Source organism: Acipenser ruthenus, chromosome 32 (genome assembly GCF_902713425.1).
Source record: "Acipenser ruthenus chromosome 32, fAciRut3.2 maternal haplotype, whole genome shotgun sequence".
NCBI classification, from domain to species: Eukaryota; Metazoa; Chordata; class Actinopteri; order Acipenseriformes; family Acipenseridae; genus Acipenser; species Acipenser ruthenus.
The window spans coordinates 3828610-3846135 of record NC_081220.1 but is presented as its reverse complement, the minus strand read 5'-3'; the positions used below and the strand labels follow the sequence as shown (position 1 = coordinate 3846135).

The 17526-nt window shown below is 44.0% G+C and overlaps 1 protein-coding gene across 1 annotated transcript in view; it reads right to left on the bottom strand.

Annotated features, from left to right (window-relative positions):
* Positions 1-436: 436 nt before the first annotated feature.
* The window catches only part of LOC131703267 (pleckstrin homology domain-containing family O member 1-like), a 33533-nt gene continuing 16443 nt past the window's right edge, over positions 437-17526 (bottom strand). The window contains exons 3-6 of the mRNA XM_059006368.1: positions 9837-9977; positions 2556-2660; positions 2292-2393; positions 437-1462 (exon numbers count right to left, since the gene is read on the bottom strand). Coding sequence (XP_058862351.1) covers positions 908-1462; positions 2292-2393; positions 2556-2660; positions 9837-9977 — 903 coding nt within the window. The 3' untranslated portion in view covers positions 437-907. The remainder of the gene's footprint in view (positions 1463-2291; positions 2394-2555; positions 2661-9836; positions 9978-17526) is intronic.

The following is a 17526-nucleotide window of genomic DNA, read 5'->3' as shown; positions in this document are numbered from 1 at the left end:
TGGCATGGTTCCACTCAGAATCCCATCATTCAATACACTGCATTGAGAGTGAATCTGTCACTGGCATTGTTCCACTCGGAATCCCATCATTCAATACACTGCATTGAGAGTGAATCTGTCACTGGCATTGTTCCACTCCGAATCCCATCATTGAATCCAGTGTAAAGCGGTACAGCAGCTCAGAACTTTGTAATGATACTGAATCTGTCACTGACATTGTTACAGAGCTTTCTGTAGGTTTCCAACTGATCATGTTTGTATGCAAATGCAAATATTTATTGCGGCAAAAAAACACAAAATAATTTCCGCAAACGCCCCCCCCCCCCCCCCCCCCCTCATTTTCACAGCATCCCCAAAGTGCAACTTCTGGAAGCAAACCAGACTCCCCCCCACCCCCCCCACCCCTCCCCCTCCCCCTCCCCTTCCCCCTCCCCCTGCCGACTCCCAGTGAGTGACCACTGTTTCACTATCCGAAGTCTTACTTCGTGAGCCAGTGGCAGACAGATTTGTGTGCGTCCCTGCATACCGGCTACAGTCTACTGGGATTACCATTTACCCTTCCATGTCCACAGCAAGGTATTCACAAATCTGTATTCCAGAACAGAGGAGGAAAAAAAACGGCACAGTGCTGTATCCTCAGTACACAGTTCACTGCAGGATAAGATCATGTGCTGATTTAGCTTGCGCCCCCTTCAGGATGCTTACTTCTCTGCGCACGTCAGCACCCCTGCACCACACCGCTGGCCGATTGTAAACTCAGAGCTGGATCAATGGAAAAGGCAGAAGACCTGGACATGAATAGCAAGCTGGGCTGCTCACAAACCCTGAAACAGGGGAAGCAACTGCAGAGGGGCAGTGGGTGGGGCAGAAAAAATAATCAAAGAGAGAAGAGTGCGGGCCACCCAGATCACATGAGGCTCTTCCTGTTGGTAGTCTGCTCGGGGCTCTTGAGTCTGGGGGAGAGCGAGTGGGACGGGCCCAGCTGCTGGTACAGAGCCCGGAGCTCCTGCACCTCCCCCAGCACCTCTCTGGCCTGGCCCCAGGTGCACACTGCTTCCTGCAGGAGCCGCTCCGCCTCCGAGTCCTTCGCTGCCTTGCCCTTGCGCCCCTGTTCCTGGAGTGTAACCTGGGCCAGCAGAGCCTGCGTTCTCTCCAGTTTGTGGGCTATGAGCTCCTGCAGCTGGCTGAGGGGGGGCCCAGCAGGGGGGCTGTGCTCCGAGCGGGACAGGATCTCGTCCAGAGAGGCGCACTTGTTCTTTTCGCTGGGGCAGAGTTTTTTGCCGGCCTGCGGGGTGTAGGGCCGGGGGTCATCCTGCTGCTCCCTCTCCCAGGTGATCTCGCTCCTCCGGGGCAGGCTTTCGGATCGGCCCCCTTCTCTCTGTGGGACGGCTCTCTCGCAGGGGGACTCTTCTTCCTGGATGAGGTCCAAGGTCAGCATGCCGTCTGACGTGGAGGTCGATGCCTGCAGACAGACAGAGAGGATGGGGAGGTCAATCGCAGCTTCCTAATGGAATATCACACGATTTGCACTGTATCATTGCAGTCCCCCCCATGCTTTTCCCATGGTTATTTTTTCTATAAGTTAACTGCTCTCAGTCAAACTAGGTCTTATATGTAATTATTTACTGTATTATTTATTTTGCTCTTATTTGAATTGGATCTTATTTGCTATTGATTTTTATTGTATTTTATAACTTATCTGTAATATGATATTCGGCAGTGTAATATTCTGCAATGTGATATTTTGCAATGTGATACTATGTAATGTGATATTTTGTAATGTGATACTTTGTACTGTGATATTTTGTAATAATTGTAAGTCACCCTGGATAAGGGCGCTTTACAATGCTTGCCTGTGCTTTACAATGCTTGCCTGTGCTTTACAATGCTTGCCTGTGCTTTACAATGCTTGCCTGTGCTTTACAATGCTTGCCTGTGCTTTACAATGCTTGCCCGTGCTTTACTACACTTTGCTAGGCTTGTACTTTTCTTAGGCTCATGCTGACACATGCTGGTCTAACTGTAGGCCTCCTGCACAAGTTATGAGACATTCTTAAAGTCACCTTTAGCCAAAGAAAGGGGAAGGGATCTTTTCCTGCATCGCATCAGTCAAGTCAAATAGTAAAAGACAATGTTTGAATGACTCCTTCACATCATTTTTGCTCAGATTTGTGGCTCCTTTTAGTACCGCTTCTGGTCATTGTAATAGTATAACCAGGACCGGGTGTTTGTCAGAGGGTGGGAGGGCGTGTGCAGGTGTGTGTGTAGGGGAGGGTGCGAGGGGTTCGTACCACGGCCATGAGATGCCCGCGAGTGGGCGGCCGCCGGGTGTGTTGGATCTTGGCTCGATCCCTGGTTGGGTGGGCGAGGAAGCTGTCTTCTTCCACTGTGACCTGCCAGGAGAAACGGGAACGTGAGAGAATTTACAAACGAAAGGAGACCATTCAGACCATCAGTGCGAATTAAATCCAACTATATTTAAAAGTATGGCTGCTGTATATCATTACTTAATCACTGCCCTGAGAGGTAGGGGGCGCTATGAGGGGAAGGGTTACCTCGTCCAGGATGCGGTTCTTGGCCCGGGTGATCGCTCCGTTCACGGCATTGATCCAGGATTCCTTCTCCTCAGGACTGACTGCCAAGAACACTAGGTTAGGAACCTGAGAGACAGAGACAGAGAGAGAGAGAGAGAGAGAGAGAGACAGAGAGAGACAGAGAGAGAAAGAGAGCAGCTTCAGCACACAACTGTGGACAACATAGGGGTTTTGGAAATATATACAGATATATATATATATGTTTCAGAAATCTATTTTATTGTAGTGCTATAAATACTAAATATAACCTTTTTTTTTAATTTAGTAGTTGCCAATTGTTTTTAGCATTTCTTCTCCCAATTTGGAATAGAGAATTATTGCTACCACCCCTGCGCTTATCGTTAGCCGACCACTTCTTTTTCACACTGCAGGCCCACCATGCAGCCACCTCAGAGATTATTATTTATTTCTTAGCAGACGCCCTTATCCAGGGCAACTTACAATTGTTACAAGTTATCACATTATTTTTACATACAATTACCCTTTTATACAGTTGGGTTTTTACTGGAGCAATCTAGGTAAAGTACCTTGCTCAAGGGTACAGCAGCAGTGTCCCCACCTGGGATTGAACCCACGACCCTTCGGTCAAGAGTCCAGTGCCCTAACCACTACTCCACACTGCTGAGATAAAGCGTCAGAGGACAACGCAGCTCTGGGCAGCTTACAGGTAAGCCTAGGTGAGCCTAGGACACCGTGGCCGACCTAAGCCCCCCTCTGGGAACTCCTGTCCACGGTCGGCAGTGGAATAGCCTGGACTCGAACGGGCAACGTCCAGGCAATAGGGCGCATCCTGCACTCCACGTTGTGGATCGTAATACCAATCCACAAAAAGGAAGACAAAACCGAACCAGGTAACTACAGACCAATAAGCCTGACTTCTATTATATGTTAACTTATGGAAACTATAATAAGATCCAAAATGGAAAATTACCTATATGGTAACAATATCCTGGGAGACAGTCAGCATGGTTTTAGGAAAGGGAGATCGTGTCTAACTAACCTGCTTGACTTTTTTGAGGATGCAACATTGATAATGGATAATTGCAAAGCGTACGACATGGTTTATTTAGATTTCCAGAAAGCTTTTGACAAAGATTAATTCTCAAACTGAACGCAGTAGGGATTCAAGGAAATGCATGCACATGGATTAGGGAGTGGTTAACAGGTAGAAAACAGAAAGTACTGTTTAGAGGAGAAACCTCAAAATGGAGCGAGGTAACCAGTGGTGTACCACAGGGATCAGTATTAGGTCCTCTGATATTCCTTATCTACATTAATGATTTAGATTCTGGTATAGTAAGCAAACTCGTTAAATTTGCAGACGACACAAAAATAGGAGGAGTGGCAAACACTGTTGCAGCAGCAAAGGTCATTCAAAATGATCTAGACAGCATTCAGAACTGGGCAGACAAATGGCAAATTACATTTAATAGAGAAAAGTGTAAAGTATTGCATGCAGGAAATAAAAATGTGCATTATAAATATCATATGGGAGATACTGAAATTGAAGAAGGGATCTATGAAAAAGATCTAGGAGTTTATGTTGACTCAGAAATGTCTTCATCTAGACAATGTGGGGAAGCTATAAAAAAGGCCAACAAGATGCTCGGATATATTGTGAGAAGTGTTGAATTTAAATCAAAGGAAGTAATGTTAAAACTTTATAAGCATTAGTAAGACTTCACCTAGAATATTGTGTTCAGTTTTGGTCACAACGTTACAAAAAGGATATTGCTGTTCTACAAAGAGTGCAAAGAAGAGCGACCAGAATTAAAAGAGTTTAAAAGGCATGTCGTATGCAGACAGGCTAAAATAATTGAATCTATTCAGTCTTGAACAAAGAAGACTACGCGGCGATCTGATTCAAACATTCCAAATCCTAAAAGGTATAGAAAATGTCGACTCAGGGGACTTTTTTGACCTGAAAAAAGAAACAAGGACCAGGGGTCACAAATGGAGATTAGATAAAGGGGCATTCAGAACAGAAAATAGGAGGCACTTTTTTACACAGAGAATTGTGAGGGTCTGGAACCAACTCCCCAGTAATGTTGTTGAAGCCGACACCCTGGGATCCTTCAAGAAGCTACTTGATGAGATTCTGGGATCAATAAGCTACTAACAACCAAACAAGCAAGATGGGCTGAATGGCCTCCTCTCGTTTGCAAACTTTCTTATGTTCTTATGCTCTTATGTTCTTTACCGGATGCACCACTCAGGAGCCCCCCACTTAAAAGAATCTTAATAAATGTAATACTGCAGACATTAAGAAAGACTTCTAGTGGAAACATTTGTCGTAGAATTTATTACATTTCTTTTAGTATTTCTATTGAATACATTGATAAAGAGTTTTTGTGGAAAGTGCTTTTTAACTTTAGAATTGCGTACTTTTCTACGTACAGAGTCTGTACGCAGTACGCATAGAGTCTGTACAGAGGACGCGTACAGAGTCTGTACAGAGGACGCGTACAGAGTCTGTACAGAGGACGCGTACAGAGTCTGTACAGAGGACGCGTACAGAGTCTGTACAGAGGACGCGTACAGGGTCTGTACAGAGGACGCGTACAGAGTCTGTACAGAGGACGCGTACAGAGTCTGTACAGAGGACGCGTACAGAGTCTGTACAGAGGACGCGTACAGAGTCTGTACAGAGGACGCGTACAGAGTCTGTACAGAGGACGCGTACAGGGTCTGTACGCAGGATAAGAAGTGTGGGAATCCTGACATCTCCTAACAGTGGTAGAATTCTCCTGCATGATTAATTACGCTTTTTACAGTTATAATGGTAATAAACTCCACTAGCCCTGCACCCAGTCCTGGGTTTCACAATTACCCTCAGTTATGTATATTATTTACCAACCCTGTTACATTTTAATATAGCTGCAGGAACCATGTCTATACCCTATAGACACTGTGTGACTCACATGCATTGTGACTGCATTGCATTTCCAGTGCTTGTGTTTCTAGATTGCTCTGTGGGACGTGTGTGTTAGTGAGAGCCGCTGAATTTGCAATGATCGGGTCTGGCTGCAGATCTTCCCCTCCTACGCGTTTCTTTCCTCTGGGATGGGCGGTCCTGCTATTCCCAGGCACGGTGCCTCGTTATCTCTGGATCTCCCTCACACGAGCACTGGCACTCACACCAACGATCACTGCTGCTCAGTGCAGCTGTGAGGGAAGCATTGAGTCACTAGCTGTGCAAAGGCATGCTGAGAGACTGGAGTCTAGCTTTAGTTATAGGCAGACCCTTATCAAACTTTACCACACTGAAGGCACACAGTAATCTTGCAGGTTCCCTGGGGGTTTACCATAGTGCATTGACCACACTTTACCTTGGTTTGTCATGTTGTTAATATGCTTTACCATACCTCTCTGCGCTTCACAATACTTCCCTATGCTTTACCAGACCTCTCTGCGCTTCACAATACTTCCCTATGCTGTACCATACCTCTCTGCGCTTCACAATACTTCCCTATGCTTTACCATACCTCTCTGTGCTTTACAATGCTTCCCTATGCTTTACCACACCTCTGTTCTTTACAATGCTTCCCTATGCTTTACCAGACCTCTCTGCGCTTCACAATACTTCCCTATGCTTTACCAGACCTCTCTGCGCTTCACAATACTTCCCTATGCTGTACCATACCTCTCTGCGCTTCACAATACTTCCCTATGCTTTACCATACCTCTCTGTGCTTTACAATGCTTCCCTATGCTTTACCACACCTCTCTGTGCTTTGCAATGCTTCCCTATGCTTTACCAGACCTCTCTGCGCTTCACAATACTTCCCTATGCTTTACCATACCTCTCTGTGCTTTACAATGCTTCCCTATGCTTTACCACACCTCTCTGTGCTTTACAATGCTTCCCTATGCTTTACCATACCTCTCTGTGCTTCACAATACTTCCCTATGCTTTACCAGACCTCTCTGTGCTTTACAATGTGGAGCAGTGTGGAGTAGTGGTTAGGGCTCTGGACTCTTGACAGGAGGGTCGTGGGTTCAATCCCAGGTGGGGGACGCTGCTGCTGTACCTTTGAACAAGGTACTTTACCAAGATTGCTCCAGTAAAAACCCAACTGTATAAATGGGTAATTGTATGTAAAAATAATGTGTAAAAAATAATGTAATTGTATGTAAAAATAATGCGATATCTTGTAACAATTGTAAGTTGCCCTGGATAAGGGCGTCTGCTAAGAAATAAATAATAATAATAATACAATGCTTCCCTATGCTTTACCATACCTCTCTGTGCTTTACAATGCTTCCCTATGCTTTACCATACCTCTCTGTGCTTTACAATGCTTCCCTATGCTTTACCATACCTCTCTGTGCTTTACAATGCTTCCCTATGCTTTACCATACCTCTCTGTGCTTTACAATGCTTCCCTATGCTTTACCAGACCTCTCTGTACTTTACAATGCTTCCCTATGCTTTACCGTACCTCTCTGTGCTTTACAATGCTTCCCTATGCTTTACCATACCTCTCTGTGCTTCACAATGCTTCCCTATGCTTTGCCATACCTCTCTGTGCTTTACAATGCTTCCCTATGCTTTACCAGACCTCTCTGTACTTTACAATGCTTCCCTATGCTTTACGTACCTCTCTGTGCTTTACAATGCTTCCCTATGCTTTACCATACCTCTCTGTGCTTCACAATGCTTCCCTATGCTTTACCATACCTCTCTGTGCTTTACAATGCTTCCCTATGCTTTACCAGACCTCTCTGTACTTTACAATGCTTCCCTATGCTTTACGTACCTCTCTGTGCTTTACAATGCTTCCATATGCTTTACCACACTTCTCTGTGCTTTACAAGGAATTGCAAGCACTGCATGGTGAATGACAGCTTCTAATCGTTGCATATTACTAACGTAAAACTAACAAGTCAAGAGTACTATTGTTTTCGGATAGACATCCTAGTTTAAAATGAAAATACAATATTTGACACATGTGTTTACCGTATTCCTTCGCATTTAAGACGCCCTCAAATGTAAGATGCAGCCCACATTTCCCACACAAGGTTATTGCACCACAGTCACAGCTACACCGGTGGGCGCTGAGCGAGAGCTAGCTGTGTTTACATGGAGGAGGAGAGTGTCCGCTCCACAGGATAACTCCCACGGAACCCTTTACATGCCAGTCAGCCACACTGCTGTCTGTGTGTTCAGGCAGTCACAGCTTAATACACGCATCACTATATTGTACTCGAATTGAAGATGCAGGACATTTTTGAGAAGAAAAAAAATTGGTTTTAAAAGTCTTAAATTCAAAGGAATTAAGGTATTTAAAGGTAGAAGCAGGGCTTCTGTTTTTCAGGTTTTATTAATTGTATTTTTCGGGTTTTATTAATCGTATTTTTCAGGTTTTATTAATTGTATTTTTCGGGTTTTATTAATCGTATTTTTCGGGTTTTATTAATTGTATTTTTTCAGGTTTTATTAATCGTATTTTTCAGGTTTTATTAATCGTATTTTTCAGTGCTTATTTTTAGTTATTTTCAAGTTTTATGTAAATCGTTTTTTTCGGGGCTTTCGTTTTTGATGTACTGTATGAAATTTGTGTTTTCGGTTACTTTCCAAAATGCTTGAGAATTTTTTTTTCTGTCAAAATATGTATAGTAGTAACTCAACAGTACTTGCACACTGAAGCAGTCCCTTCTTTCCTTTGCTGTCTTCCACAACAAAATCCCAATGGTCACGGGCACATTCTTCTGGGGTTTTTGTGTGTAGGCATTTTTGTACAATTCTGTTTTAAATCCTCCGTGTCTTAACTGTAATACAGCTCGAAATCCCGCTAACAAGCCTCCGTTCCTGATTGGAATCTTGTTTTAAATCTCGAAAGCGGAGTCTCCAATAGAAATGTAGGAATGTGCTGTCACTCAGTAGTTGGGGTGGGTTTAAAGTATTCAGAACTAATCAATGATAGATACAAGTCAGGAAGGCGGGACATTGCCCAGCAGCGCTGGGAAATGTATTTATTATTATTTTTGTAGTAGGTTTTATTTTTTAATGGGAAAAGGGTAAAGTCAATGTGAATTGATTAACCATTTCCACAGTTTTTCCAGTGTTTATTGGCTATCCACCGATTTCATTTTTTTTTTGTATCGAGGGTGTTTTATCGGGTTTTATCGGTTAAAAACAAAAATCATAGGTATGCACAAATGTATTTTAATTTTAAAATAGGATGCCTATCTGAAACAATAGTGCAGTGTGGGTAACAGAATGCAAAACAGCATTCCAGGGCAATTGTCACAAGATATCACATCATTTTTACATACGATTACCCATTTATACAGTTGGGTGTTTACTGGAGCAATCAAGGTAAAGTACCTTGCTCAAGGGTACAGCAGCAGTGTACCCCCTGGGACTGAACCCACGACCCTCAGGTCAAGAGTCCAGAGCCCTAACCACTACTCCACACTGCTGCCCATAATGGTTAAGCAGCTCAGTGTTCTCTACAGTATCTGTAGTGTTCCTGATTGCTGTGATGGTTTGATAATGGTTAAGCAGCTCAGTGTTCTCTACAGTATCTGTAGTGTTCCTGATTGCTGTGATGGTTTGATAATGGTTAAGCAGCTCAGTGTGCTCTACAGTATCTGTAGTGTTCCTGATTGCTGTGATGGTTTGATAATGGTTAAGCAGCTCAGTGTTCTCTACAGTATCTGTAGTGTTCCTCATTGCTGTGATGGTTTGATAATGGTTAAGCAGCTCAGTGTTCTCTACAGTATCTGCAGTGTTCCTGATTGCTGTGATGGTTTGATAATGGTTTAGCAGCTCAGTGTTCTCTACAGTATCTGTAGTGTTCCTGATTGCTGTGATGGTTTGATAATGGTTAAGCAGCTCAGTGTTCTCTACAGTATCTGTAGTGTTCCTGATTGCTGTGATGGTTTGATAATGGTTAAGCAGCTCAGTGTGCTCTACAGTATCTGTAGTGTTCCTCATTGCTGTGATGGTTTGATAATGGTTAAGCAGCTCAGTGTTCTCTACAGTATCTGCAGTGTTCCTGATTGCTGTGATGGTTTGATAATGGTTTAGCAGCTCAGTGTTCTCTACAGTATCTGTAGTGTTCCTGATTGCTGTGATGGTTTGATAAAGGTTAAGCAGCTCAGTGTTCTCTACAGTATCTGTAGTGTTCCTGATTGCTGTGATGGTTTGATAATGGTTAAGCAGCTCAGTGTTCTCTACAGTATCTGCAGTGGCTCCCGGTTGCCGGTAGGGTTTGGTAACGGGTCCCCTCTCACCGTGTTCCCCGGCTCTCTGCTCCTCAGCAGGGTGAACTTGCTGTGGTTCTTCTTGCTCCGGCTCCTGGATTTCCGCAGCTCCTCGGATTTCTCGTAATCCGTCAGGTCAAACACCTCCTGGATCTTCTTCTCATCCTTCACCTGCAAGAACAGTTCACAGTTCAGACCAGAGCAGTCAAACATGATCGGTCAAGAACAACAAAACACAACTCCAGAGGAACTCTACATGCACTTCACATCCCATAGGAACTCTACATGAACTTCACATCCCATAGGAACTCTACATGAACTTCACATCCCATAGGAACTCTACATGCACTTCACATCCCATAGGAACTCTACATGAACTTCACATCCCATAGGAACTCTACATGCACTTCACATCCCATAGGAACTCTACATGCACTTCACATCCCATAGGAACTCTACATGAACTTCACATCCCATAGGAACTCTACATGAACTTCACATCCCATAGGAACTCTACGTGCACTTCACATCCCATAGGAACTCTACATGCACTTCACATCCCATAGGAACTCTACATGCACTTCACATCCCATAGGAACTCTACATGAACTTCACATCCCATAGGAACTCTACATGCACTTCACATCCCATAGGAACTCTACATGAACTTCACATCCCATAGGAACTCTACATGAACTTCACATCCCATAGGAACTCTACATGAACTTCACATCCCATAGGAACTCTACATGAACTTCACATCCCATAGGAACTCTACATGCACTTCACATCCCATAGGAACTCTACATGAACTTCACATCCCACAAGAACTCTACATGAACTTCACATCCCACAAGAACTCTACATGAACTTCACATCCCATAGGAACTCTACATGCACTTCACATCCCACAAGAACTCTACATGCACTTCACATCCCATAGGAACTCTACATGAACTTCACATCCCATAGGAACTCTACGTGCACTTCACATCCCATAGGAACTCTACATGCACTTCACATCCCATAGGAACTCTACATGCACTTCACATCCCATAGGAACTCTACATGAACTTCACATCCCATAGGAACTCTACATGAACTTCACATCCCATAGGAACTCTACATGCACTTCACATCCCATAGGAACTCTACATGAACTTCACATCCCATAGGAACTCTACATGAACTTCACATCCCATAGGAACTCTACATGCACTTCACATCCCATAGGAACTCTACATGAACTTCACATCCCATAGGAACTCTACATGCACTTCACATCCCATAGGAACTCTACATGAACTTCACATCCCATAGGAACTCTACATGAACTTCACATCCCATAGGAACTCTACATGAACTTCACATCCCATAGGAACTCTACATGAACTTCACATCCCATAGGAACTCTACATGCACTTCACATCCCATAGGAACTCTACATGCACTTCACATCCCATAGGAACTCTACATGAACTTCACATCCCATAGGAACTCTACATGCACTTCACATCCCATAGGAACTCTACATGCACTTCACATCCCATAGGAACTCTACATGAACTTCACATCCCATAGGAACTCTACATGCACTTCACATCCCATAGGAACTCTACATGAACTTCATATCCCATAGGAACTCTACATGCACTTCACATCCCATAGGAACTCTACATGAACTTCATATCCCATAGGAACTCTACATGAACTTCATATCCCATAGGAACTCTACATGAACTTCACATCCCAGAGGAACTCTACATGCACTTCACATCCCATAGGAACTCTACATGCACTTCACATCCCATAGGAACTCTACATGAACTTCATATCCCATAGGAACTCTACATGAACTTCATATCCCATAGGAACTCTACATGAACTTCACATCCCATAGGAACTCTACATGAACTTCATATCCCATAGGAACTCTACATGAACTTCACATCCCATAGGAACTCTACATGAACTTCATATCCCATTTCTGGTTATAAGAATAAGTACCAGCCCATTTCAAGCACTGGTTAAGACAGCCAGCTTACCAAGGAGTTCCTATAGAGCCGTACAAGAAAAAGAAAAATAATTGACAAGAACACTGAGTGCAGCGGCAGCTCCCACTCCTGCAGTCATTAAACAAGAATGTTTCATTAAGTACAGATTGTCCCTGCAGTCTTTTCATTGCCATTGTAAGTCACGTCACCACTGGAACCTGTTAGCAGCAGCTACACTTCCAGTGTCACTGAGAATGTAGATCTGCACTCAGAGAGTCAGTGACAAAGCGTTCAAAATGTTTAAACCACAATAGAATCTCCAGAGACAGATTCAATACATGAGGGTTTTTTATTTAGATTTAATGAATGTTTATTAGTGTTTGGCGGCCACCTGTATTTTCTTTAGCTCACAGGAGTGAAGATCCAGATCTGGATCAGTAAAACAGAGCCCATTGTCTAACACAGGGGTCTCCAGCCTTTACAAGGAGTATACTTTTGGACAATTAAAAATGTTAGCAAACAGTACAGGTCTCCACTTCAAAGTCCTGTTATAATGCTACACCTAACTGCATATTATACACTTGCACAGAAAATATTTTCTTTTCTTTTCTGTAGCTCCTGAATCCACGCTGTTATTGAATGTTATTAGCATGCTGTTGTAGCTCCTGAATCCACGCTGTTATTGAATGTTATTAGCATGCTGCTGTAGCTCCTGAATCCACGCTGTTATTGAATGTTATTAGCATGCTGCTGTAGCTCCTGAATCCACGCTGTTATTGAATGTTATTAGCATGCTGCTGTAGCTCCTGAATCCACGCTGTTATTGAATGTTATTAGCATGCTGCTGTAGCTCCTGAATCCACGCTGTTATTGAATGTTATTAGCATGCTGCTGTAGCTCCTGAATCCACGCTGTTATTGAATGTTATTAGCATGCTGCTGTAGCTCCTGAATCCACGCTGTTATTGAATGTTATTAGCATGCTGCTGTAGCTCCTGAATCCACGCTGTTATTGAATGTTATTAGCATGCTGCTGTAGCTCCTGAATCCACGCTGTTATTGAATGTTATTAGCATGCTGCTGTAGCTCCTGAATCCACGCTGTTATTGAATGTTATTAGCATGCTGCTGTAGCTCCTGAATCCACACTGTTATTGAATGTTATTAGCATGCTGCTGTAGCTCCTGAATCCACGCTGTTATTGAATGTTATTAGCATGCTGTTGTAGCTCCTGAATCCACGCTGTTATTGAATGTTATTAGCATGCTGTTGTAGCTCCTGAATCCACGCTGTTATTGAATGTTATTAGCATGCTGCTGTAGCTCCTGAATCCACGCTGTTATTGAATGTTATTAGCATGCTGCTGTAGCTCCTGAATCCACGCTGTTATTGAATGTTATTAGCATGCTGCTGTAGCTCCTGAATCCACGCTGTTATTGAATGTTATTAGCATGCTGCTGTAGCTCCTGAATCCACGCTGTTATTGAATGTTATTAGCATGCTGCTGTAGCTCCTGAATCCACGCTGTTATTGAATGTTATTAGCATGCTGCTGTAGCTCCTGAATCCACGCTGTTATTGAATGTTATTAGCATGCTGCTGTAGCTCCTGAATCCACGCTGTTATTGAATGTTATTAGCATGCTGCTGTAGCTCCTGAATCCACGCTGTTATTGAATGTTATTAGCATGCTGTTGTAGCTCCTGAATCCACGCTGTTATTGAATGTTATTAGCATGCTGCTGTAGCTCCTGAATCCACACTGTTATTGAATGTTATTAGCATGCTGCTGTAGCTCCTGAATCCACGCTGTTATTGAATGTTATTAGCATGCTGTTGTAGCTCCTGAATCCACACTGTTATTGAATGTTATTAGCATGCTGCTGTAGCTCCTGAATCCACACTGTTATTGAATGTTATTAGCATGCTGCTGTAGCTCCTGAATCCACGCTGTTATTGAATGTTATTAGCATGCTGCTGTAGCTCCTGAATCCACGCTGTTATTGAATGTTATTAGCATGCTGCTGTAGCTCCTGAATCCACGCTGTTATTGAATGTTATTAGCATGCTGCTGTAGCTCCTGAATCCACGCTGTTATTGAATGTTATTAGCATGCTGCTGTAGCTCCTGAATCCACGCTGTTATTGAATGTTATTAGCATGCTGCTGTAGCTCCAGAATCCACGCTGTTATTGAATGTTATTAGCATGCTGCTGTAGCTCCTGAATCCACGCTGTTATTGAATGTTATTAGCATGCTGCTGTAGCTCCTGAATCCACGCTGTTATTGAATGTTATTAGCATAGCTCCTGTAGCTCCTGAATCCAAGCTGTTATTGAATGTTATTAGCATAGCTCCTGAATGCTGATATTGAAGACCGGCTGCTTAGCCTCCCTGTCAGTCTGGTTACCAGCGCCCTGCACTAGACCCAGCAAGCATGGAACAGATGCTGTCAAACCCAGTGTATTTAATCCTGGACAAGCCCAGACTTTATAAACTAATTTACTCCCTGCTCCAGCACAGCTTAACTGGGTGTGTGTCGATGAATCGTGATACTTTATTTATATGATACATCACATCATGATAGAGGCATGTATTGCTTGTATCATGATACAAGACCAGTGTGTAGCTCATTGTAGTTCACCGAATGGTTCTTGAATTAAGATATAAGTGTGTTTTATAGTTGGTATGAGGCATACTATCCCAATCCCATTACATTTCAGTTTTTTTTAATATCATGAAATGATGATTTGATATTACTATTACATGACCCTTAACACTGCCAGCCTCTCTTTATTATTTATTTATTTCTTAGCAGACACCCTTATCCAGGGCGACTTACAATTGTTACAAGATATCACATTATTTTTTACATACAATTACCCATTTATACAGTTGGGTTTTTACTGGAGCAATCTAGGTAAAGTACCTTGCTCAAGGGTACAGCAGCAATGTCCCCCACCTGGGATTGAACCCACAACCCTCCGGTCAAGAGTCCAGAGCCCTAACCACGACTCCACACTACTGCCCTTCTTTATAGACAAATCATCTAAGAAAGGTGTACAGTAGATCAAATGTAGCTATTCACCTGAGTATATGAGTTAGCTACACCCTGTATGTATGTGTAGAGGGCAAGACAGAGCCATGCAGCTGGACAGCGATGGCTGACCTGCAGAGAACACAAACCCACAGAATCTGCATGACAGCCAGCTGGAATCAAGCAGCCAGACTGGAGAGGAACTGAAGGAAGCGGTGTTGGGGTTAGCTGGGGGTTGTGGCTAGTAAGAATAAGCTATTTATGCACAGGTCTGATGAGATTTCAGAATCTTCCTTTTAGTTTTTTTTTTTTCAAGCACTCAGCTGTTTGTAGCTCAGGGTTGTGGGTTTTTGTGAACTAAGATCTTCTCCCACCTGTATTGCTTAATAAACCACAGTTAGGGATCAGTTCGCTGCAGCTGGATGAGGGTTATAGGGGGTCTTGCTGTTTAATTCAGTGCTGGCTCGCGCTTTTCATTTCCAAGTGGAGTGTCCCATTCAAAGCTCTTAATGGGTTTGAAAAGACTGCAAGAGCAATCTGTACTCTTTGAGAGAAAGCAAGTGTTGTCATAGTGGAGCACATCTGCCGTTCCGTTGAGCTGTGACACATGTTTAAACAGGCCTTCACAGTGCATCAACAGCACGCACACACAGTACAGGATGAACAGGACACTGGCTTTGTTCCAGTGACACACAGTACAGGAGGAACAGGACACTGGCTTTGTTCCAGTGACACACAGTACAGGAGGAACAGGACACTGGCTTTGTTCCAGTGACACACAGTACAGGAGGAACAGGACACTGGCTTTGTTCCAGTGACACACAGTACAGGAGGAACAGGACACTGGCTTTGTTCCAGTGACACACTGTACAGGAGGAACAGGACACTGGCTTTGTTCCAGTGACACACAGTACAGGAGGAACAGGACACTGGCTTTGTTCCAGTGACACACAGTACAGGAGGAACAGGACACTGGCTTTGTTCCAGTGACACACAGTACAGGAGGAACAGGACACTGGCTTTGTTCCAGTGACACACAGTACAGGAGGAACAGGACACTGGCTTTGTTCCAGTGACACACAGTACAGGAGGAACAGGACACTGGCTTTGTTCCAGTGACACACTGTACAGGAGGAACAGGACACTGGCTTTGTTCCAGTGACACACAGTACAGGAGGAACAGGACACTGGCTTTGTTCCAGTGATACACAGTACAGGAGGAACAGGACACTGGCTTTGTTCCAGTGATACACAGTACAGGAGGAACAGGACACTGGCTTTGTTCCAGTGACACACAGTACAGGAGGAACAGGACACTGGCTTTGTTCCAGTGACACACAGTACAGGAGGAACAGGACACTGGCTTTGTTCCAGTGACACACTGTACAGGAGGAACAGGACACTGGCTTTGTTCCAGTGACACACAGTACAGGAGGAACAGGACACTGGCTTTGTTCCAGTGATACACAGTACAGGAGGAACAGGACACTGGCTTTGTTCCAGTGATACACAGTACAGGAGGAACAGGACACTGGCTTTGTTCCAGTGACACACAGTACAGGAGGAACAGGACACTGGCTTTGTTCCAGTGACACACAGTACAGGAGGAACAGGACACTGGCTTTGTTCCAGTGACACACTGTACAGGAGGAACAGGACACTGGCTTTGTTCCAGTGACACACAGTACAGGAGGAACAGGACACTGGCTTTGTTCCAGTGACACACAGTACAGGAGGAACAGGACACTGGCTTTGTTCCAGTGATACACAGTACAGGAGGAACAGGACACTGGCTTTGTTCCAGTGACACACAGTACAGGAGGAACAGGACACTGGCTTTGTTCCAGTGACACACAGTACAGGAGGAACAGGACACTGGCTTTGTTCCAGGAGAGACGCGATCTGGATTCTTTCTCCTGGAGGAAATGGCATCGCTGCGATACAGACCACACAGGATACAGCAATGCTGGTCTCACCACCATTCGTTCAGCCCTGGGCCTCTCTCAAGCAGAGACTGACATCCGTATGAAATTGTGATGAATTAGTGGTTTTGCGCGACGAAGAAGACTAAAACTGAGACAACAAACTCATTTCACTGGAGAGTTTCGGATTCAAACCCAGACCCTTATAAAAGCTTCCTATAGTATAAGCATTGCAAAGTGTGATAAAACAAAGTGAAAGCATGGTAAAGCACAGGCAAGCATTGTGAAGCACAGAGCGGTATGGTAAAGCACAGGCAAGCATTGTAAAGCACAGAGCGGTATGGTAAAGCACAGGGAAGCATTGTGAAGCACAGAGAGGTCTGGTAAAGCATAGGGAAGCATTGTAAAGCACAGAGGTCTGGTAAAGCATAGGGAAGCATTGTAAAGCACAGAGAGGTCTGGTAAAGCATAGGGAAGCATTGTAAAGCACAGAGAGGTCTGGTAAAGCATAGGGAAGCATTGTAAAGCACAGAGAGGTCTGGTAAAGCATAGGGAAGCATTGTAAAGCACAGAGAGGTCTGGTAAAGCAGGTCAAACATTGTAAAGCACAGAGCAGTATGGTAAAGCAGGGTAAACTGCGTTACAAGCATGGCATAAACGTGGGGAAAGCATGGGAGGAAACCGTGCAATGACCGTGCAAACATATCATGGTGAAACTTTACAAGGGCTAGCCTCCCCCTAGCTGGTTCTTGTCTGTTCATGTATTCTTCATTT